This window comes from Spermophilus citellus (assembly GCF_964194105.1).
Source record: "Spermophilus citellus genome assembly, chromosome: 9".
Classification (NCBI taxonomy): Eukaryota; Metazoa; Chordata; class Mammalia; order Rodentia; family Sciuridae; genus Spermophilus; species Spermophilus citellus.
Window position 1 is genome coordinate 77335492 of NC_138191.1, and position 23569 is coordinate 77359060.

Here is a 23569-nt window from a genome sequence, read left to right on the forward strand (position 1 = left end):
TCGGTTAATTTGTCACTTAAGGAATGCAACTCTAGATTTTGAATTAAGAGATGAAAATTCTAGTTTTTGTTTGAGCACTGACAAGGAAGCTGTGGACAAATCCCTCATTTTTTCTGGACCTTAAATTCCTCAAGGAAAAAAAAAAAAAGATAAGTCAGACCTTGCTCTTCCAGCCATTAAATCTTAAGACTCCCTAATATATCAATATGAATTTTGCCAAACACTTTTGTATTTTCACTGAAGAAAACTGGTGTTATTTTATTATTCTTACTGAAATTCTATGTGCAGTACTGGCTGCTGATAATTCTTTTGAAATGTCTACCTTATTTGGAAATCATGCATAATTACAGCTTTCCAAGAATATCTTTGTTCTGATTATATTGCTCACATGCAATTCTCCCACATGAGCTTTCACATTCCAAATAGCCTCCATTTATGTAGTAGATTATACATTGTGTCACAACATTGCATAAGGGGGAGTAGGCATATAGCATGCCTGTTTTTGCATTGGGGGATCATAGAATAATTAGGAAACTTAAATAAGGCCACATAACTAGTAAGAAATAAAACAGCCTCTAAAATAAATGCAGAGTGATGCTATGCTTAAAGACTGTGCTGCCAGGATAAAAAAATTAATATTTCTTGCTGTTGGTGAAATTCAATTTAATTCTATTCAACAAAAGTTTATTCATTCAGAGAGTCTCTACTGGCTGCATTGTAGAATCATTTGGAGGAACTCTAAAAAAATACAAATACCCAACATAAATACCATTAAATAAAATATGACTAATCATAATTTCTATGGGTTAGATTCAGGCATTATGTTCTTCAAAAAGCTTCTAAACTGATGGGCAGCCACAGTCGAGACCCATGGATGTAGCTGCCTCTAAGCCTCAGGTAAGTTAGTTAAGTTTGTCTTGTGAAAGAGGACTCACTTTCCCCACCTTCCTTACCTCATATTCTACTACTTTCCTCCATGCTCACCCCACTCCAACCACTATAGCTTTGAACACACCAAGAACTCTCCTGTTTCAGAACCTTTGCACCTGCTTTTCTTTTCCCTACCAGCAATGTTCTTTCTCCCAAGGGAGACCTCCTTATGTTGTATTGCTCTCGGCCTATTTAAATGGCATCTCCATTACTCTCCATTCATTTACTCTGCTGTTATTTGTTTCTTCATGGTACTTATTATCACCTAATATATATTTTGTTAATTTGTTCATTGTTTATCTTCCCACAGTGGAATAATAGCTCCATAGGAAAAAGAAACAATCACTATAATGTCCCCAGTTCCTAGGAGAATATAGTAGATGCTCCCAAGATATTTGTTGAATGAATGAGTTAATCTAATTTGATGTGTGGTTTGAATGTGTCTCTCAAGGGTTCATTTGTTAGAACCTTGGTCCTTAAGAATGATGATGTGGAAGGTAGTGGAACCTTTATGAGGTGAAGCTTGATGCAAGTAAGGAGGTCATTTTGGACTGCTGCCTACTTGATTGAAAAAAGCTATTGTAGTTCTCATGAGACCCTGATAAGTTCTCATGAGAACTGTTGTTATTAAAAAAAACCCACAAACACAAACAAACACCGACCTCCCCACTTTCTGGCTCCCTGTCAGGGGAGTCCTCACTAAAATTGGCACTATGCTGTCTGGACTTTCAGCCTCCAGAACTATGAGCTAAACAAACTTTTTTTTTCAAATAAAATTCTCAGACTCATACATTTTGTAGGAGCAATAGAACACTGACTATTGCACTGGAGAAATCAGTATGTATAGCTGTATTTTTACAACATTGTCAACAATGTAGTTCCTGCCTAACTCTAACTCATCTTCCTCTCTTCATGGTGTACATGTCAATAATACCAAGCTCTTTGAAGTACTTTCCAAAACTTTGCTTTTTCATTCTTCCTTGTATCTTTGCTCATGCTCTTCACTCTATCTGGTAGGACCTTCCATCCTCTCCATCATCTGATTATCACTATTCATCTTACCTGACTCTCATGATGCTATGTGATGTCTCTATCACTGAACTTCCACTTTATTTTGAACTGATCTTCTCATTACTGTTTTTCCCCAATAGAAAATGAGCTCTTCCTTGGGGTCAAGAACTAATATTTTACTCACATCTTTCATTCCTTGCCCCTGAACAATTTCTTACACATTGTAGGCTCTCAATAAAATGTTTGGTGAGTGAATAAGAGTGAAAACTAACAGGTCAAAGTGCATCAAAATCCTAGAAAGAAAAGACAGGGAGGTACAGGATATAGAAAAGATGTTTCATAAAATGGGTAAAATCTGCCTGAACTAAACAGTCTTCTCCCAGTTGCAGGACAACAAAGGATTTTCCAGCCAGCGGACACCATACTGGCAGGGCTACAGGGGTGTGAAAATAAATGGAATGCTTGGGAAATGGCCATGTGGCATCTGTGCCAGGGCACAGGAGCCTTTGAAACAACTTGTGGAAAAGAAGGTCACAGTGTGGCCCTGGGACCAGAAAGAGGGCAGCAGGAAACTGATAGTGAAAGAAATTTGAATTTTAGCCTATAGTCAATGGTACATTATTGAGACATTATAGTAGGATGGGAATTATTAAAACAGCAAAACTTAAGTGATGTGGGAAATAATGAACTGGAAGAGAAGGCTGGAGTTAGAAGTCTATCAAAAGAGTTCAGAAAAGGGATGATGAGAATCTGAACTGAGGCAGTAAGAAGAAATCTGGGAAAATAAAAAAAAACATAAAACTTAGGGGGGAAAAAGAAAGAATAAAAATAAAATTACTCAGTTCTGTGTAGGTTAAAGCAGTAAGGGAAAGGATTCCAAATTTGGGTAAGTAGATATCATAGGTAATCCAGAAAGGAAAGTGTACTTATTCTGGGGGAACTGGGGTAATGAAGGAGAGGGCAGGTGATGAATTTATTTGCAGGCATTTTAAGTATAATTAACTTTGCTTTCGATGCTATGATTTATATTTTGCTTTATCATTGATGCTTACCTACACCAGCTCTTACCTTATAAAGTAGATAACTATGAATAGTTAATAGATATTGGTGAATGACTAAGTGTAGAGTTAGTTATCTATTAAAATGTTAACTCTACCACTTAATATGGTAACCTCAATATGAAAGTCAATTATCCATATACTTATCAGCTTTATTTGAAACATATTTCTATTGTTTAATCTATAATATTTTCCAAACATATATCTTATCCATTTCTCTAGAAGAGTCTTGGAATAGTTATTTTGGAGTTTTACAGAAAATAAAAATATAAAACATTATCCTGCACTGAGACAATGACATTTTTTTTCCACTGAAAGCTGCTCTCATCTTCTCCCTCTCATGCTGAGTTTACACATTTTAATTGTTTTATAATTATAGGGAACAAAAGCAGCAGCAAACCCCAGGTTGTTTTGTCATGTTGTCTTCATCCACAGACTGTAGAAATCTTGATTCTGAAAGAAAGAGAAAACAGATTCATGTCAAGAGAAATATCTTAAAACCAAGGTCAAAGATCAGAGCTAAAATTCTGAAACCTCAGGAAGCCTTTGTCATATTCAAATTCTCACTTCCTTTCTCTTGCCTGGAGATATCAAAGAGGAAAGATCAAGAATAAATGATATATTTTCAAAATTCAGTGTTATTGAAATTTGAATAACTTAGATAAGTATATCTGTGAGTGTAAAATCAATTTTCAGATTTTTTTGCACCATATTTGGCACCAAGTAGGAATGAAAAGAGAAACTGATTTCATTTGGAATATTATTGCTGGAAATCTCACCTCCAAAATCTGCTACCACTGCATGCCCATCCTCATAGAGAAGAATGTTATGGCTAGGAAAAAAAAAGCAGACTTTATGTAAGTTTTACTAATTCTTAACCTGATTTGATTCCACAAGAAGAGAACATTGGTCATCATTTATTCACCCCAGAAACTAAATATGCCCCCAAAAGCTACCCCTAATTTTCTTAGTTTTGCTCAAAAGAGATATTTACAAAATGTCAGTACACTCTAACATTGAATGTATAAAGCATTCCTACTTTAGATAAGCTGTCTATACTTGTCAAAAAAAAAACGCATTAGCTAAAGATAATTTTTCAGCTCCTTTAGGCTAACACAACTGTGGCTATAGACAAAAAGTAAAAAACATGACCAGTCTTCAGAGCTGGGTCAGGAGAAACAGCTTCTTGGAGTCCAAGACACAAGGATAGTTTGAGACAGGGCCTGCAGCTCACATAATAGGATTCTATGGAAAATATCTTGGACAAAACATTCTAGCTACAATCTCAGGACACTTGAGTGTTTCAAAGGCTTGTGACATAATGCCAGCTAAACCACATTTTAAGATTTTGAGGAATAAAAGGTACAAAGGTATCAGAGTCTTCCTTCCAACCCTTGAATTCACGAAGATTAGGAAGAGGGTCACAATAAATCTTAAATGCTTTCACTACAGGAAAACAGGTAACTATGTGTGGTACATGGATCTATTAATTAGCTCAACTGGTAATTATTTCATAATGTATACATGTGTCACAACATCACATTGTACATTGTAAATATATATAATTTTTGTTTGTCAAGTATATCTCTATAAAGCTGGATGGGGGAAGTATCATTGTCAAGAACTAAATCAAAGCTAGGTCTGGCCAAGGAGAGGTCATTACTCCCACATATTAGTGAATTGGTTTGTGTAATATCATATGAACAACCATATGGTGATTATTTCTCATCAAATGTCTTTGATGATTATTTTACATTTGGCATGTAAATGAGTCATTTCAGTATTAGGAGATCTGTACTAAATTTCCTGCAGTACAGACAGGCTACACTTATTTATTTTGTATAAATTGCATAGTCTTCCTCTCCCCTTAAATTTTTTGCTTTATAACCAAATATGGAAAATACTATTTTTTTTTCAGTCCTTGGTAAGTCAGAGATAATATTAAATAATTTATAAAATGCTTTCTGGAATTGACTTGAGCTTTATAAGAAAGTTACTTTTGAACTTCTCTTATATTGTTAATGAATTTTATCTTTGGAATATAGACTGCATCTGCTTTTCAACTACTGAAAATCAAAAGGGTGTGCAAAGACACTTTGCTTGGAGTAGCACAGTGTATGAGTATTCAAGGATGTCAAAACAGTGACCCCCAAGATGCTATCTTTAAACACAAATTATACATTGGTAAGTGTAATGAGTATGAAACTGTCATCACCAAGAAATATACAGCACCAGGAGCTTTCTGGAAGTCCAAATGCAACAGGAAAGTGTATTTAAATGCCATGCTACTAGACTCCTTGAAGGATTTGGGAGAGTTTCAATATCATGATCCCTTGGCCTCACAAGGGATAATTGTCTTACATTTTACATATATTAAAATACATACTGAGCATAGATTCATCAATCATATTAAATTATATACAAATCTATTATTTTGTTGTTAATTCCAAATAGTAACCTAGAGCAGCAGTCATCAAAACTTTCCATTAGCAGCATAACCTTTTCCATAAAAAAGTTTGCAAATGGAGCTATTCTAGTTAAATACAGGGAATGGATACCTGAAACTCTGCTTAATACTGTCCCCTATCCTTTTCTAATATAGTGTCCAGTTAGACCAGCCTTAAAATCATTGACCTAGAGAAGTCTCAAGTAAGTTGTACTTCTAGGGCATATTTTGCATTTTAATTTCTTTTAAATTTCTTTCAATGTAAATAATATGTTAGTAGATATGATGATAACAGCTAGTTAGAGTTTGGGTGAGATGTTTAACAAAATTCCTTTTCTTCTATGAAAGAAATTTAATTACATTTGGTCACTGGATTAGCCATCTCATTGTGATATGAGAAGCATTGTCTCAGAGTGCAGGGAATGTGTACTGATACTCAAGAATAATTTTAGGGATGGTGTCTTGTTCATTGATGTGTACCTATAGCATTTTGATTACTCTGCTTCTCATATAGGAATATTCAATAAACATTTGTTGAATAGATAAATACATTAAAAGCAACTGAAAATAGACCCTATTATTTCAGACAATAATCAGAGATTGTAGGGGTAAAGACTGTATTATTGAATCATTAAGTACTTACTGAATGCCACTCATCAATATCTAAATAAATATTTAAATTTCAGAGAAAAGAAATTGGAAAAGACATTAGAGCTAACCTACTTTAATTCTCTTAGTTTCTGGAGAAGGAGCCTAAAACTCAGAGAATTTAAGTATATCAACACAAGCTATAAAGGTAGTGACAATGTGTATCTAGAGCCCAGTGATTATCATCCCAGATTTTGGAACAGTTCCTGACCAATAGCAGGTGACCATTATATATGCTTTCTAAATCATGTCTGTGTAACCTCACCCCTCAAGCCTGGTATTTACTTTCCTCATTTTATTACACTGCTCTGAGAGATGCAAAGTAATACAAAGTACAGATTCCTTTTTTCAAGACTTCACAATCTGCTAGTGAAAACAAAAATGAATATTTTCAAAGAAAATAGCATAGATAAGAAATGGATAAGCTTTGAAGTAGGTTTTGAAAGACAGTCAATTATTGAGTTTATACATATGTGCTGAGAACTTGTCATGTGCCAGAAAATTTCCTACACACGGGGTATAGTGGTGAAAAAGACAGGCAAAGACTGGGCTTGGGCTGGGTAGCAAAGACTGGGCTTGGGTAGTGAGGAGGTGAGGCAGGAAGAGACAAAGGAGAAAAGAATTCCAGGTTGGGGGAAAATTTTTGTAAATGGTATGTGATGGGAAGCCATGTGTATATAAGAGAAATTTTAAGAATGCACTTGTTAAATTGGAGAATATGTGCTATAAAATATTGGGACTATATTTGGATGAAAGTGGTATTGGATAATGCTTCAAAAGCAGAGGTACTGATACTCAAGAATAATTTTAGGCTCTAATCAATAAAAGATAAAGTAGAAAGATAGAGTAAAAAATAGAAAAGATATTGAATTATGGATAGTTTAGATACAGAGCATTATAGAGAACCAAAACCCAGTAGTCATCTTCAATATTTCTAGTCTGGGCTTCTTAACTATAAAAAAAAGATATATTTAATTAGAAAGAGTTTTCTTACCAGAAAACCTGGGGACATTTATGAAAAGGAGAGCAGCTAACTTGGGAGGCTATGGAACTTGATGAAAGTCAAAGTTATGCTTAGCAAGATGGCAATCTCAAGTAACTAACTGTAAAATTTATCATTTTGAAAGCACACTCAAGGTGAACTCTTATGTTTAATAAACAACAGCAGATCAGAGAAAATAAGGGATACACTAACAGTTTAGGAATACTAGACACTGTAAGTTCATAGAGGTAAGAGTTGTCAAATATCTAAAAGGATGCTATGAGGATGACCTTATAAAATGAGAACACATTTGGAAGTAGTAGAATAAAGTGAAATTTCCTACTTTTACTTCAAGATAGTCTATTGAATTAGTCCTCCTCCTCTTTAACCACTCAGTTAACAATAAAACACTAATTTTTAGAACTACTTCCAATATTCTTTCTTTCATTTATTTTTTTCAGTTAGTACTAAACCATACTTCTTATCTCATGTGAAGCAACTGGAGGAGGATAAGCAGAGGTGAAGGAACAGAATCTGTGCTAATCAGCTGTAATGGTCAGACCTCCGTGGATATCACATTCACAGTCTATCTCTGGAGTTGGAGAGGACATCCAAAGGGTCAGTGACATTGACGTCATGGTTAGAATACCCAGATAAGGGGAGGAGCTCAGAGTTGAAGCCATCTAGGACAATAGAAGTGAAAATATTGTTAGTGATGAGTTCAAGAGTTTATAACTAAAAAGATATTATAAACTGAAAGGTTTGTGAAGAGTGACAATTGTGGGAATGAGGGGCAATAAAACAGAAAGAGAGAAGGGAGTAAATAGTGACTGGAGGATTCTTGTAGGTAGGCACTGAGCATTTCAACATTTTTCCATTTTTTATATAGTTGCTCTATAATGGATATGAACAGATGGATAAGGGAGGTTCAGAGAAATTTAATCTTGAGGTCAGTATAGCAGCTGGTAAGAGGTGGAACCAGCATTAAAATTTCAGTGTACAATCTACATATTTTAGGAGAAACTGACTCCCACATCAACCTGACATTGAGGAGGAGCTACAGTTAGCCTGAAGATTGCTACAATTAGATGCATGGACAAAAATTCCAGAAATTCTGACTGGCTGAAGGAAGGCCTATTTGCTAGTGCCAAGAACACCTCTTTTCAATGTCTGACTGTAAGGTAAGGAAGCTGATATCAGAAAGCTAAATGAAAAGAGATCTAATATATCTGTTTTGCTAAGGCACAGCAGGCAAAGACTAAACTTCCTCCCTTCTAGAGCCTAGCTATGTGTCATAGTCTTTATAAGGAATGTGTAGGTGAATGAAGCAGAGACACTGCCAGCAGGGAACTTGAGATCTGACCTACAACGTGGGCCAGGCACACAGAGTGCCAGTGCCTAGGAGACTCATTGGGATCTGAAGAGAGAAATAAAAGAAAGGTGATGGGAATTCTGAGACTTCTTTCCCCCAAAAGACCACCTCCAAGGCTCGTTTTTTCATCTGCATTCTTTTATGTAAGATCTGGAGAGAAGCAGTCTGTGTTACATCTGACACTACAGAGCACCTTCATGCACATGATAACATTTGGTGGAAACAGTCCTGTGTGTCAGACCCTTTTGATTTGAATCTGACAGATAAGCAAACCTGTCAGTATTTGATTGAGCTAGCACTTCAGCCTAAGTCCTTACTATCTGGGGACAAGAAGCCAAGGAGAAGTTAAGGGGCAAGAGATGAGAAGAAACAAGTTCCATTGAAAGGAAGAAGGGAAATGGTGAAACCATCCTGAAATATATACAAACACATACACATAGGCTGTGCACATGCGCTCATGCATACACACTGCTTCTAAAGAGAAGCATCTTGAAGGTGTCACTGAGGCATCTCTCCACAAAGCAGCTAGTTTGGTGAAGATAGACAAGCCCTCTTTTCTTCTAGTAATTTTTGAAATTTCTGGATTTAACATTTCCATTTCATCTAAGCGAGGATGATTCCCAAAACCCATATTGTTCGCTGACTTGTAATTTTCTTGTGTCACATGAGGCTTAAGCCCAGAAGAAAGTTGCTTAGCTGATGAGTATGCTTGGTCAGTCTTACCACCTCAATAGCTGGGAAGGCTTCACGGCTGCCTTCATGCTTGGCAGGAGAAATGATATGTTAGAAGGAGCTCATCAATGTCAGGAGGTGAACGAATCCTTACATTCTACAAGTTTTCACTTGTTCTTTATTCTCCTTGACTTCTTGCTTTCAAATAGTAGAGCTTGGGCTGAGATGTGAGCTCAGTTACAGGTACAGTTTACTCTCTGCTGAAAAAGTTAAGTTCTGTGCTAGAAACTGCAGTGCATGTTTTGAGAGAGCAGTCTGATTGGAAATAAAATGTAAAGTAAAAGGAAAAAAGACCATCAGATATAATCTAGAATTTAATGTGGTTTTCACTTCGAGACACCTAGTAAAGAATGCAGTAAAGTTAAGAATCAGTTCTGAAAAAAAGATTACTAAATAAGTAGAAGAAATGTTTTTAAGAAATGGGAGGGACAAGAGATAGTTTGTAGAAAAAGCAACAAGAGTCAGAGGAGTGCTCAAAACCTAGCTTTTTATGGCTATCACTAGACCTGTGACTTTAGACAAATTATAATATTTTAACTATCTGAGAACTTTTTCTTGCCTTTAAACATTGTGAGAGGAATGAAGCAAATCAAAAGGTAACAGAGTCTTATAAGTTCTCAACTGCTTGTAGGTATTGGCTATTATGAATACATATAAAACCTAGCTTATAGAATATTTGTGTAATTTAGATTAAAATGTACTTTGTAAACTATAAAACCACATATATGTTAAGTATTATAGGATGAGTCAGAATTAAATTGATTTTCTGATTCAAAACCTATAATGGAAACTGATTGTACCATTGAGTATTTCAACTCTCTCAGTCCTCAAGAGTTATCTTCTGCTTCCATTCCCATTGTCCAATTTTACAAAACTATTGCTGCTTTGATTGAGTGACTGCATTTCACCTAAAGGGATCTTTGTTCCTCTGACTGAATTGATACCACAGTATTTGGATGTGGCTCCAGCTTTGTCTTTTACCATGAAGCAAATTATTTGAGTCAATTGTTTATGTAACAGAAGTAAGTATTTATCTCTTTGAAGTGTCTGTTCCTCACAGATTATTCCACAATAAAGTTCTTTTAACCTTAACAATGCATGCTCTCAGCTGAATACAAAATATAACTGAGGACAAGATTTACTTCATCCAAATAAGCCATGCAAATAGAATCCATGCTCTGACCTTCAGTTCTTTCTTCCTCTGCAACAAAGTTCACTTTCAAAAAAGAATAAGCTGTTTGCAATGTAGTGTGTGTGTGTGTGAAATCTTTTAAGTGTTTCCTCCAGTTTTCTTTTAACCAAAAGTGAATGGAAGTTAAATTCCGCTGGTTCCCTTCTTTAAAAGAAAATTTTTTCCAACCTCAGAACTGAATTAATTTAATGAAGTCATTATGTAAGGATCATGAGTCTTTTCATTTTAATTGCCTGTATTGAAAATTTACCTAAAGTGCTCAAATGATTCATAATCAGTTGGTTATGCACTGTAGTCCAATACTAATTGTCAGTATTAATCAGACTGGCCTCATGATTAGACCATTTTCCAATTCTGATTTTCTTCCAGAGCTGGACTGAAGTACATGGTGGCCTTAGAAGGATCAAGGTGACTTGTTACTCTCACTCCACTACCATTAGGAGTTTTTTAAGTCATTAAAATGCATAAATATTAATTCATTTTTTTATGAATTATAGAGCCATGTAATTGTGTCAGTTGCTACTAACAAACACTGGTTTAAGGGCACCATGGCCAACCTCTCAGTGTCCTTATTTGAGGAGATGACAGCCCCAGTAGTGTAAACCTAATAACACAACTGCAGTGTTTCCCAGACTTGCTATAAGCCACTGTTTTCTGATGTATCCCTGAAGGTGATTAACTCACATGATTAAAGACACATGGCTATCGGCATGCCTGGAAGCATTCCAAGGGTTAAATCAGTGGAAGCAATTAGGCTTCATTTTCAATCTCATCACACTGTGAAAGTCATTAGTTTACAAACACATCTGCCTGACAAGCAATCATTCAGACCCAAAGCTGAGGAGTCCTGGATCTGTAGGCTGCTACTTTTGCCAGCGGAGCTGCGTGATGGCTCAGGACGCTCTTCCTAGTACAGACCTCTCAATGGGGAGTATGCCTTGGTGACCTTCAGCATGGCAGTTACATTGTTCCCTCCTGAACCTTTGCCACTGCCAAACTAAATAGGATCCCTCAGTAGGGGACCTCCATACCCTGGACTGCTTCCAGTGCTTTTTAAGTGTAATTCAGGGTGCTGGCTAAACATGTGAGGTGTGCGCAATTCACACCTATTTACTTTGGAGCTTTGTATCCTTTACTTAAAAAAAAAAATTAGAGTCATTGAGATCAGCTCCTGGTAGTCACAGGTATATTCCCATATGCTTTTGTTGGGTCTCTTTCTGGCTCTAACTTTATTCATCTGTCTGTCTACCTATTATCTGTCTGTCTCTCTGTCTATGTATCTATATATCATCTGTCAGCTGATCTCTCCTTCCTTCATGTTTAGATAATAACTGTGGATCCAAAAGTCATTACCTTAATAAGGGGTAACTGCTGGGTATCTTGGGTTTGGGCCCCAAGATAATGGAGAGGCTTGTTTGGGTTCAGGGTCCTTATTGATAATTTCTTATTCATGCATGTTGTATATGGACTGGACTCTTAGCAGGTACTTGGTGCTCTTTCACAATGTGTTTCTTTGATATTCATAGAAACCTGATGACAATTACACGGTAAAGTCAGAAACCATATATTTTCCTTCATAGTCAAATAAGTTCTCCTCCCCACATTCTAGAAACCTCCTTGTATGTTCCTTGGGCCTCAACATAGACTATTCCAGAACTCCTAACATGTCCAAAAGACTTTTTGTTATTCTTTTGTGAGATAAGTAAAGTCTCTAGAAGTGTATTCTTTAGATCTTATTTTATCAGGACAACCCCTCCTTGTTAAAGGTTCTAGAGCCCCAAGCCTAGGTTTTCCTATTAATCCTTTTGAAGGAGTCTTTTCATTTTAATTGCCTGTATTGAAAACTTACCTAAAGTGTTCAAATGATTCATAATCAGTTGACAATTCTTCAATAAAAATTTTTTAAAACTGTACTTTTTTAAAAAAATAATGCCAAAATCTTACCCTAGTTTAGTTTCATTAGACTGATCTGAGATATCTTCCCTTTGTTTTTAAGAAAAGGCTTGAAGGGGAAGAGCCAAATTGCCAAAGCAATAGCCCCCAAACTCATCCAGGTACAGCAATATACAGATTTAAGTATAATCTAGGCAAGAGAAGTTTACCAAATCCTCATATCATGAACTTCTAAACAGTGAAAGCCTAATTTCATTGAACTCTTGGAAACCATGGAAACAGAAAATTCCAATAAATGCAAAGGATTGTAGAGCCTTGACTTTTCCTAAAACAAACTTCAGTCTGTCAGCAGAAGTATATTTGAAAGCTTACCTCTAAAGCTGCTGGATTTGTCCCATTGCCAGTGAGATTGAAGAGGTAGATTATAAGATTTGTATTGTGGTTAAACCCACTTATTGAGGGTAATGTGAAAAAACTCATACTCTTCACTTAATATTTGCTCAGCACATGAAAGGCAAGTGGAGGAGTGATAATGACTGAATAAATCTAAGCACAAACACATGCTATTGATTGTGTGGTTTCTATGAGTAAGCACTCTAGTGTCAACAACTTAGTATCATTTCCTTTTCTATACACGGCTACAGTTATTTCCAACGCATCTTCATAGGGTATAATCTTATCAAGAATTTTAGGTATGCAAATTACAAAATGGAACATTCTTCAATGCTCAAGTAACAATCAAGGTAATATCACAAATGTTAACAGCTGTGCATTCATTATATATGATTCATTTTATTTTAATTTAAAATTGAGAAAGGGAGGAAGGATATTAGAAAACATCAAATGGACTATAATTTCTTCACAAGATCTAACATTTTTCTAATGCATTGGGATTACAAATGAACAGAGGCTTTTCTCTTTAGAAAGGTAGTTGTGCAACCTAGACTTAGGGTCACAGTAACAGGGAAACAGCATAGGGGAGTTGCCCCTCACTCTAGAGTATATGGTCAAAACTATGAAGAATGAAAAAAATAGCCAAAGATACGTGACATGCATATATGTGAAAGTAATAATCTACTAGTCTGATTGCTAAAACATAGCTACTGTACCAAAAGAATCAAAGAAGTTTCCAGATTTTTCTCTTTCAATACCATAGTAAATACAGTTTCCTAACTATTTTTCTAAATACTCAGTTTTGGAAATATTAAAGATAATAAGTGTCCCCATGCAAACCCTGCTCTTCATGTAATCCCTGCAATGGACATTTACATGTGGGGTAAGAACTCAAGTGTTACCAAAAAAAAAAAAAAGGCAGTTGGGAAAATTATATGAAAGTGTTTGTGACAGAAATTAGGAAGACTTGGACAAACAGGAGATAGAGCTGGACAAACAGGATATGGAACAGGTGATATGTTAAACTTGGAAAGGATAATTGAGATTTTAAATGATCTCTTATTCTATGAAGGAAAAATTTGAAAAGCTTAGTTTTTTCCAAGGCCACCTAGTAGGTCTCTTTACTAATAATTATTCTTTTCCCTGCATCACATGCTGCATTTTCCCTGAACTCTGAGGATCCAAACATGTCTCCAGTTCATCTTAAATCTAGAGATACAGATCCTACAAATGTCAACTAGGAGGTGTGCACTTGTTGCAAGATTCTTCTTATCCTCATTTAGGAAACTAGATCCAAGACTAATACCATAGCAACTTGCCACTGACCTTCTGAGCACCTACAGGACACGTAGGCATAAAAGTTCTATTCACACCTTCTGTGTTGTCATGCTAAAATGTAACCTAAGACCACTAAAAGTAAAGCGGGGAGGAGGTGGAAGAAACAAAGCCAGAGAGAGGAGAGAATAATAGAAGAAATGTATGGAAAATGAAGACAAGAAAAATTTTGTGTTCAGAGTCTTAGACACCATTGACATTTTGTGTACCTAGTTTCCTATGAAAAGGCCTCGAAGTAGGTGTACATGAGTTGAGCAGAGGAGAGCTGAGCTTAAAAATAGCAGCTGGGAAGAGAGCTGAGCTTTATCAACAAATAAGGTTTTCTGTATTAAGTAAAGCAGCTTTGGAGGTGGGTAACTAACTCCAAGACAGCCAGGCAGGAGACTCTATCTCTGACATGCAGAGGATTTCATCCTGCTGAGTTCGACCTCTAAGGAGTATCTCCTTCTAACCTCTCAGAAAGAGCCACAAATAACTGTTTAAAAATGCCTGGCTTCAGGGGAATTTGTACACAGTTCTTTGGGAAGCAGGGATTAGTAGGTACTTCAGGAAAGAAAATTGCTTACCCACTGGACTAATCTGAACCTATAGCTTTTACTATGGTACCTCCACACCCCCATAGTGAACACCGGGAGACTAAATACCCATGTCTCTGCAAAAGGACAGGTTAAGAATGTACTTAGTCCCACATGCTTTCCATCAAGGACACTTTGAAAATTCAAAAGAAATGAACAAATTTATTTTTTATAGAAACTCACTGAACCACTCAGCATCTCTTCAATTGCTAAGAAGAGGAGCTGTTGATTTTTTTAACCATACACTAAATAGTCTATCCCTGTGGGTAGATGTATTAGTCACAGGAATGTAAGTTATCAACCGTGACGGTTTAGGGCTATTTTAGCTCTAAATTTCTGTCAATGCTGTGTGACTGTTCTCAGAATCCATTCCCCTTCCCCCACCACCTGCATCTTCTTGTTTCTCTCCTTCCCTTTATTTAGTTGTCTCCTTTAGGTTTGAATTCACTTTCAAATTTTCCTCTAAATAAATATCCCCATTTCTCAGGACCCTGCTCAGTGACTTCTCATCCTGGTTTTCATGGCATTTGTTGTACCCAATAAGATTATAAACCTCCCTGACCCAGGAGCAAGAACCCTGAGACAGGGGAATTGTTGATGATCAGTAAACTCTTATTGAATTAACACTGCCTTCTTTACAAGATTAAAAAAAAAAAAAAAACAAGAAAGAGTGAGACAGCCAATATTTTATGCAGAGGTTATATTCAGCAGCAACTTTTCCTAAATAATATCGAATTGAGGCTGGGGATGTGGCTCAAGTGGTAACTAGCTCCCTGGCATGCATGGGGAGCTGGGTTTGGTCCTCAGCACCACATAAAATAAAATAAAGATGTTGTGTCCACCGAAAACTGAAAAATAAATACTAAAAAATTTTCTCTCTCTCTCTCTTTAAAAAAAAATAAAAATAAAAATATAAAAATAATATAGAATTGAATTCTGTAGTCATTCTGGCCAAATCATTATTTCATATTTTCTGTAAATACAGAAATTTGTGACTCAAAAATCAGTCTCTGGAACTTAAAACCTCCATTTTAGTTTTATTCCAGGCATGTTTTCTATATAGTCAATATTGTTTCAACAAAAGTATTTGAGTAATATTTATTTGACTTCAAATATATATATAGTAGTTGGATATTGTGCAGACAGAGCTTTCCAATAAATTCACCTTTCCAGTAAAGATAAGAAAATGAGCTAGGTAAATACTCCCTACTCTATTCCTCTAATCATCCACTGTTGCGCATAAGTCAAGCCCCTCTGCCTGAAGCTCTGCACACGTCATTTAATCCTTTCTTCTGCCCATCCTGACCAACTAATTCCCAGACATGCTTTAAGAAAAAGCTTAGCTCTGGGCCACAGCAGTGACTTTCAGACTGAAGGAATAGAATACTATGTCCAATTCTATGTATTTGATAAACAGTATATGTTTTTTAATCATCTTTATGCACGTATGTATGCATATATATAAATAAATTTATATATTTATATAGATAAAGAAATGAGATTATATATGACCATATTATATCATATATTACATATGTATGTCATGTATATACATATATATACATCATATATATTTATACATATTATACCATATATACATTATATGTATGTATATGTATGAATATCTCTATATATCTATGTCTATATATCTCTCTATAATATATATATATATATAATTTTTTCCACGTAGATTAAAACTATTCTTAAGTTACTATATATGCTTCACTTCCTAGGACTTGACAAATTATAGCAGATTAAGAAATTCAAAGAGGTAGGTATCATTATACCACTTTATACATGGATAAATTGAATCACAGAAAGGTGTAGAGACTTCCTCAATCTAACACAGTAAGGTACTTGGAATTCTTCATCTCACTTAGTTTTCACAGTTGCCTTACTAATAGGTATTAATAGTTCATCTTGACAGTTGAAGAATTGAGGCTGAGAAACTTAAAATAATCTTCTTAAGGCCACACATGTAGTAAAAGTATTAGAATTATGATTAGAATCCGTGTTTATTGGCTTCCAAACTCATTTATTTCCCTCACACATGCTTTGATAGAGTCACACAATGACTTAATGTAGGTTAAATTAGAAAGTGTGGCCTAAATTTCTAATATATTATATTAATTTGAGAATTTTTTGAACATTGTTTTTAATGGAATCAAAGAGGATATTAAAACACCCAAGTTAAAGACATAAAATTGGTGCCTAAGGAGAAAAGGCTGGATCATGGAGAGGAAAAAGGAAAAGGAACCAAGTGAAGAGGAGTGAGGGGGAACCCTGGGAAGGGAGAAAGGGTGAGGTAGGACTGGTGGAGGGCACCCATGGAATCTGAAGGAGTAGCTAAATTGAGGCCTGAAAAGATGAATTGCCTTACTAGTGTTTAGAAAATATAATGAGTGTGTCAATAGAAAATGTGATATGTGACTAAAGAGTTCAACCATAGACATCTTTCATGATACCTTCTTTATAGGACCAGGTTACTCATGAATCTACCAGTTGAAACAAAGCCTAAAGATTCCCAGTGATTTTATTCAAGTTTTCCACCAGCTTTTGAGACTTTACATGCATGGTGAAAGTAACAAGCAATTATTATTCTTAAGATGTCGACAGGCTGTACAGAGTACTGTGAGTACTTTGTATTCTGTATTACCAAGTACTGCAGAACATTTCCTATCTAAGGATTTGGTGGGTTTCTTTCTTTCTTTCTTTCTTTTTTTTTTTGTTGGTTTGATTTGTGTATACATTTCTATTTAACTATATGGTGACAAAAATAATAATCTGTAAAGATTACCCATGTACACTGCATGCAAGGAGAGAAATGAAGACATCAATTAGAGTGTCTGGCCTCCAGGAGATGATGAGTTGGAGAAGCTCTGAAGTTTAGAGAGTGTTTATGGAATGTGAAGTGGTGATGGGACTGGGAATTAGAGAATTTGGGGTCAAATGTTAACTTTGTCTTTTAGCTAAATGAGTTATTTGGGGAAGGAAATTCATTCACTGATTTAATTTTTTTTACCCCCATGAGTGTTTTTAGTAAAGAATAAATAATATGGTAAATATAAAATTCATCCAGCATAAGCCTAACAAATTTTTCTCAATAAAGAAATAAATAATGGAAATAAAATGTCAGCATAACGGAACATTAATTACTTAGTTTCTTATAAGATAGACATGAGACATTCTTAAAGGAATGATTTTTAAAAAATGCATGTATGAGTATATACTCTATTACATGTAAAAAGGAATGTATACCCGATTTTAAATAGTGAATGAGAGAATGAAGTACCTTAGATATAAATCAGTTTTAGACATTAGATCTTCGAGAAGTTGTGTTCACACTTTCTGGTTCCAAAGATTATATGAGTCATTATATGTCTCAAAAGGGTTAATTTAGCTCCTGATTTAAAAAATCCCCTTCTTAGGAGTAGGTTCCTAAGGAGAAAGGATTACACTGAAAGGGGGGGGGGGGAGAAAGAAAGCAAAGCAATCCAAGACGCTTGTTCCTTTCCTGACTTTCATGTTATTCTTAGTTTTTCAGATTTTGCCTAATTTGGACAGAAAAGTTCAGTATGTTGATTGGTGATCAAGAGGGCTGTCCATGTAAGAGCTGCACAGTGGGCCTGACTAGGCCAGCATATGCTACCTTTCATGCCATGGCCTATATATTTACTCCTGTTGGCTTTTCACGTGAAATCAGTCCACCCTTAGCAAGCTGACTAAGCCTCTTCTCATGAAGATTACCAGTTTCCTCAGTTTAAAATCATCTTTCCATTTTAAACACTATGGTTCTTATTCATTCCATAGTGTTCCAAAAAGGACAGCAGATTTAGAAAAACAAGATTTAGAAAACAAGATTTAAACTCTGGTCCAGGTTTGCTGATAAGGGCTTTTTAAAAAAAATATTTTGACTCAGATTCCTCTCTCAATATATTATCTCAATTTCTAAGACAATTTTGTCAGGCTCTTGTAAGGATTGGACAATAAGTCTGTATGAATATGAAACTTCTCAAAGCAGTATGTAAGTGTATCTACTTATTACTTATGTGTACTTCCTCACACACACCCAGCTCTCAGACTTGGCTGTAGGCACATTAACAGCTTGCATCATCATTATTATGTTTTAAAATCTTTAAGAATTAGGAAGTTGATGAAGTTTCTGTGTTTTTTTTTTTTTTTTTTTGTACACTGGTCACTCAGTAAATAGCATCTATGCTAACAGTGTTGTGGGTAGTTTTAAATATTGGGAAGAACCTTTAAACTTCATAGAAACACTTAGGAAAATCCAAGTAGTTGTTCTTCTATCTACAAGCAAATGGACAACTGTTGCTGACTATGGATAAGGATAAAATATGTTCCAGATGAGAAAAAGAGCAAAACTAATTAAAATTCCTGACCATACAGGTAAGAACAAACCACATTTTTTTCCCTTTCAAGGTGGCATATAAATTTGAAGTCAAACGAATTACTTTCAAAGATTGATAAAAGACACATTCTCAACTTGAAAGCGCTACCATGTGATAATGTTCTCTCTGACACTTATTACTGCTCTTGCTAAAACTAGCATCTTTGGAATATTGCATCTTAATGCTGGTGTTGCCTTGTTATGATTTGAGAGGAGGCATTGCGATTTGAATGCAGCTGCTTTGTGGCATGATAAAGAATTCTGAAGACTGTGATGCGGTGTCCTTTCCTGATAGAGTAATAGTGTGGGGGATGTATGCTCGTTTTTGATAATTTTGAAAACTTTGAGAAAACTATGAGAGTTTGGCAAAGCATAACTGGCCAGAAAAACTCTTTGAAGTATTTCTCAAGCTCTGTGCCTGTCCTCAAAGGCAAAGTGAATGTCAATGAAGATGCTACATGCAAGCAACTCCCAGCACCATCGCCTGGTAGACTTTCTAGAATTTTACATTGTTCTTTTTCTCCTTTTGTGGAGACAATTAGATGCATCGTATGGATTATGTGACATATAAAATGTTTATTTTCAAACATTTTTAATGTATAAATTTAAATATGGAAGTAATTTATTTGCAGCTTTATGCCTCCAACTATATTAGGATTTCTACTACTTATTTCTGATTTATATCTACACAGAGTTTGGCCACTCTGGTAGTTACGCATACATAAGAATGCATACAAACTCATTTGTGTTAGTTTGTTAAAGGATTAAAGTACATATTCCCTACTCCACCTCTTGCCCATTTTCTTTTGCCTTTTATCTCTCCTTCTGACTCTCATGCCACTTGATTCCATTATCTCCTTGAATACTTACTACTTTCTCTTTTGATGTATAGCCATTTACTTTCTGTCATACTTTCATAACTTCCTAAACTATGAAATTTTTGATAACAATATATGTGCCTTAATTATGTCTACATAGCATGGTGCCTGACCCATAGAAGCTACTCCAGCAATGTGTATTTAATGAATAAATGTAATGTGTTGAATGGTGACCCCAAAGTTAAGCTCACTGCAAAATCCCTAGGCCTCATGAATATTATTTTGAAAAAAAAAGATCTTTATAGATGTGATTTAGTTTCAAGACATAATCATCCTTAATTATCTGAGTGGATCCTAAATCCAATCATGAGTGTTTTTATAAAGAAGAAAGGGCATAGACACACAGGGGAGAAGGTGATGTGAAGATTGAGGCAAAGATTGAAGAGAACAGTCAGATTCTTAAAAACACAAGGAATAAGATTTCTCCTAGAATCTTTGGAGAGTGAGAAACCCTGCTGATTCCTTAAATTTTGGATCTGGCCTCCAGTACTGAGAGAATAAATTTATGTTGTTCTAAACTACCAATTTTGTGGTAATTTGTTATGGCAACCATAGGAAACTAATATGGATGGGTTGGATAGAAAAATAATACCCTGCTAACTCAAACTACAACTTTGAGAAAGAGCAACAACAGAAACAAGGAAGAACTCTGGGAAGGCACCAAAATACCCCTCTATGATTGACATCCACCTATATAGTAGAAGCAATTGGTCGCATCTGAACATTTCCTAATGAATTATAAAACACTTCACGGAATAAAGATAGTCTATGAGCATCAAAAAAAGAAACCAAGTTAAACAAAAGGAGTTCATAATGATTTTCTATGAAGTTTAAATACCTAGAAAAAGGAAGCAGGAAGAATTTTGATTTTGAGGCTAGTGATAGAAATCAAATCATTAATTTTGGACACTGCATCAGTGTAAAATTAGGTTGAGCTGTAAATGCCAACAATTTTGCTTATATTTTTTCAGCTATAAAAAGTTCTTTGTTTTGAAAAACTTATCATTTTATAATATTTAGCATTAAATGAAGACAGATAATTCAGGTTGGGCTACAATAAAATTTATCTGAAAATATTTTTGGAATTTAATATCAGCTCAAATAACTCATTGAAGATAAATATTAGCACTCTTTACTCTAAAATACACAAAAGAAAAATTTCAGTTGTGATCTCTAAATAAATTCAAGACATTAAATAACAATGTTTAAAACTAGATAGCAGTTTATTTCCTTTTTACATTCAAGAATCTTAGTGGTGGGACTCTAGGGCTAGCATGGTCGCTCCATCAGAAAGTCACACTCTTCTCTGGCTACTCTGTTATTCCTGGTACCTTTCTTATGGTCTATAGTGGCTCCCTGAGATCTAGGAGTCAGGGCTACAGTTCAGAAAGCCACAAAGGAGATGGAGAAAAAGGGTAGACCAGTTCTACACAACATATTTGCTTGTATTTCCATTGCTATAACTTAGAGGTCAGATTATGTATAAAGTGAAATGAAATTTTGGATGGGCTACAATGTGGCTCAAATAAAACTGGAGATCCATTATTGAGGATATTAGCACGATTACACAGGTATCAATATAAGGAACAGCTGTCTTTTGCAAACATGTTGAGTTTAATATATCTTCTACGGTAGTGTTTTAATTTTCATTTTATTTTTTATCACATTTTTACTTAAAAAAATGTTCAACCCTATTAAAGAACAGTGCACTGAATACCTATGTAGTATTCTCTCAGATTTATTAATATTGATAAATATTAATAAATTTTCACTTCCTCCTTCTCCACTTCTCTTTCTCTCCTCCACTCATACATACATAGACATGAGCATATATGCATGGTTTTTGCATGAACCATTTGAAGACATTATGGCATATTACTCTGTTAGTTTAGATCCAATCAAGGTGCCAAAACAGGATTAGACTTGCAAAACATGTATTGGGGGAGGATGATTATGAAAAACAAAGGGTGGGGGATGTTACAGTTTAGATCTGGCATGTCCCCTAGAGACCCCTTTGTACAGATTTAGTCCCTAGTAATGTCACTATTGAAGGTGGTGGAACCTCTGAGCAGTGGATTTAGTGGGAGGTTTTAGGTCATTTGTGGTTGTGTCTTTGATGGAGACTGTTGGACCCCAGTGTCATTCTCTTCTTCTCTCTGTTTCATGTCCTAAGCAAGAAGTGTATGATTTTCTTCTTCCATATACTCCTGCCATGATGTTCTGGCCTAAAAGTAACATGTTTGTGTAATTGTGGAACATTCAGAATTGTGAGCCAAAATCAACCTTCTGTTTTTAAGATGATTTATTTTAGGTATTTGTTACAGTAATGGAAAACCAACTAATAGTAGAACAGAGAAGGCAGAGAGACACTGCTAGGAAGGCAAAAGAGAAGGAGGGAGGTGTGGGGAAGAAGATCAGAAAGCAGAAAATTTCTAAGAAAGTTTTGGCCAGACCATTGGGAGATCCTTGAGTCAGTCACCTTTTAATGGAGTCTTGCCTTACACAGGCATGGCCTGCACAAATGTATCGCCTGTGCATTGTCATTGGATAGATGCAACATGCAGAAGGTGTGTTCTTGGCTTGGACATGGGATAGATCAAAAGAAAGAGCAACAAGCACAGTCACTTTTGTTCTCCTCCATAGAAGATCTGAGAAGTACATTTGCATAGTTGCTATAATACCTAACACATGTACATCCTAAAAACATTTTCCTACCTTACCATAATACCACTATTATGCCACTGAAAATTCTCTTTGGTATAATTACATTATGTAATATACTTTGAGATATCTTTTAAACATTCAACAAGATGAACAATAGGTAGTTAGCTATAAGTGTCTGCATTTCAGGAGAAAGTAAATATCTGGAGACATCCTACTCAAATCTTTGTTTATCTAAAAGTGATGGGAAGAAAAGATCAGGTATCCAAAAGCTTGAACTCTACACACTCTATAGGTTATTACATAAAAGACATATTTTGGAAGAAATAAGTAGAAGTAAAAAGAGATGGAGAACATATGGTGTAAGTGAATTCCAGAGAACATTAATAGCAAACATTTTTGTAAATGATTGTAGTGAATATAACAAAATTAAGTTCTGAGAACAAAAATATTCTTGAAAGAGAAGATATTTATGAATAATAAGAAAAAACATATTAATTATAATTCATGTTTAAATAGAGGAAAAAAGAACATATTAAAGTTCTTGCTTTCAATCAGAGGAGTGTAAAGTTACAACATGGTTCTTAAGTTTGCCCATAAACTATCTTTCTACTGTCACACCTACAATGTAAGTCCTCTGTCTCTTGGAAAAGTCTACTCCAAGAATTTATAGTATCCAAAACTACGTCACATGTGCTAACAAATACTTCTTTTCAATTGCTGTTTGCCAGTTCAGCAGTTTCCTGCTTTGGTTTTGCTCATTGCTATCCCTCATTGTAGTCACCACATATAGTGGGCTCTTTAGGTAGTACCCACTGTGTGATCCAAGGCTACTCTCATCAAAGTACCTTGCAAATTTAGTTAAAAATTGAGTTTGCTTTTTTAATTCCTCTGATCTTTGAATTCCTATGTTGTGCTATGCTTCACAACAAAATAGGAAGATTCCCTCTGCCCAGTTATGTGCTATATTTGGACACCCAAGAATAAAAAATGGTGCTGTTAAGACAGTCTGCCTCCCATGCCTTCCTCTAGTGATTTCCGAATTGAAACTCTGA

At 35.4% G+C, this 23569-nt stretch overlaps 1 protein-coding gene across 1 annotated transcript in view; it reads right to left on the minus strand.

Moving 5' to 3' along the window:
• LOC308655620 (serine/threonine-protein kinase TNNI3K) overlaps positions 1–23569 on the minus strand; it is a gene marked incomplete at its 5' end in the record, with an annotated part of 300765 nt that overhangs the window by 96026 nt on the left and 181170 nt on the right. The window contains 2 exons of the mRNA XM_081305672.1: positions 3400–3452; positions 3779–3831. Of these exons, the coding sequence (XP_081161798.1) occupies positions 3400–3452; positions 3779–3831 (106 nt within the window). The remainder of the gene's footprint in view (positions 1–3399; positions 3453–3778; positions 3832–23569) is intronic.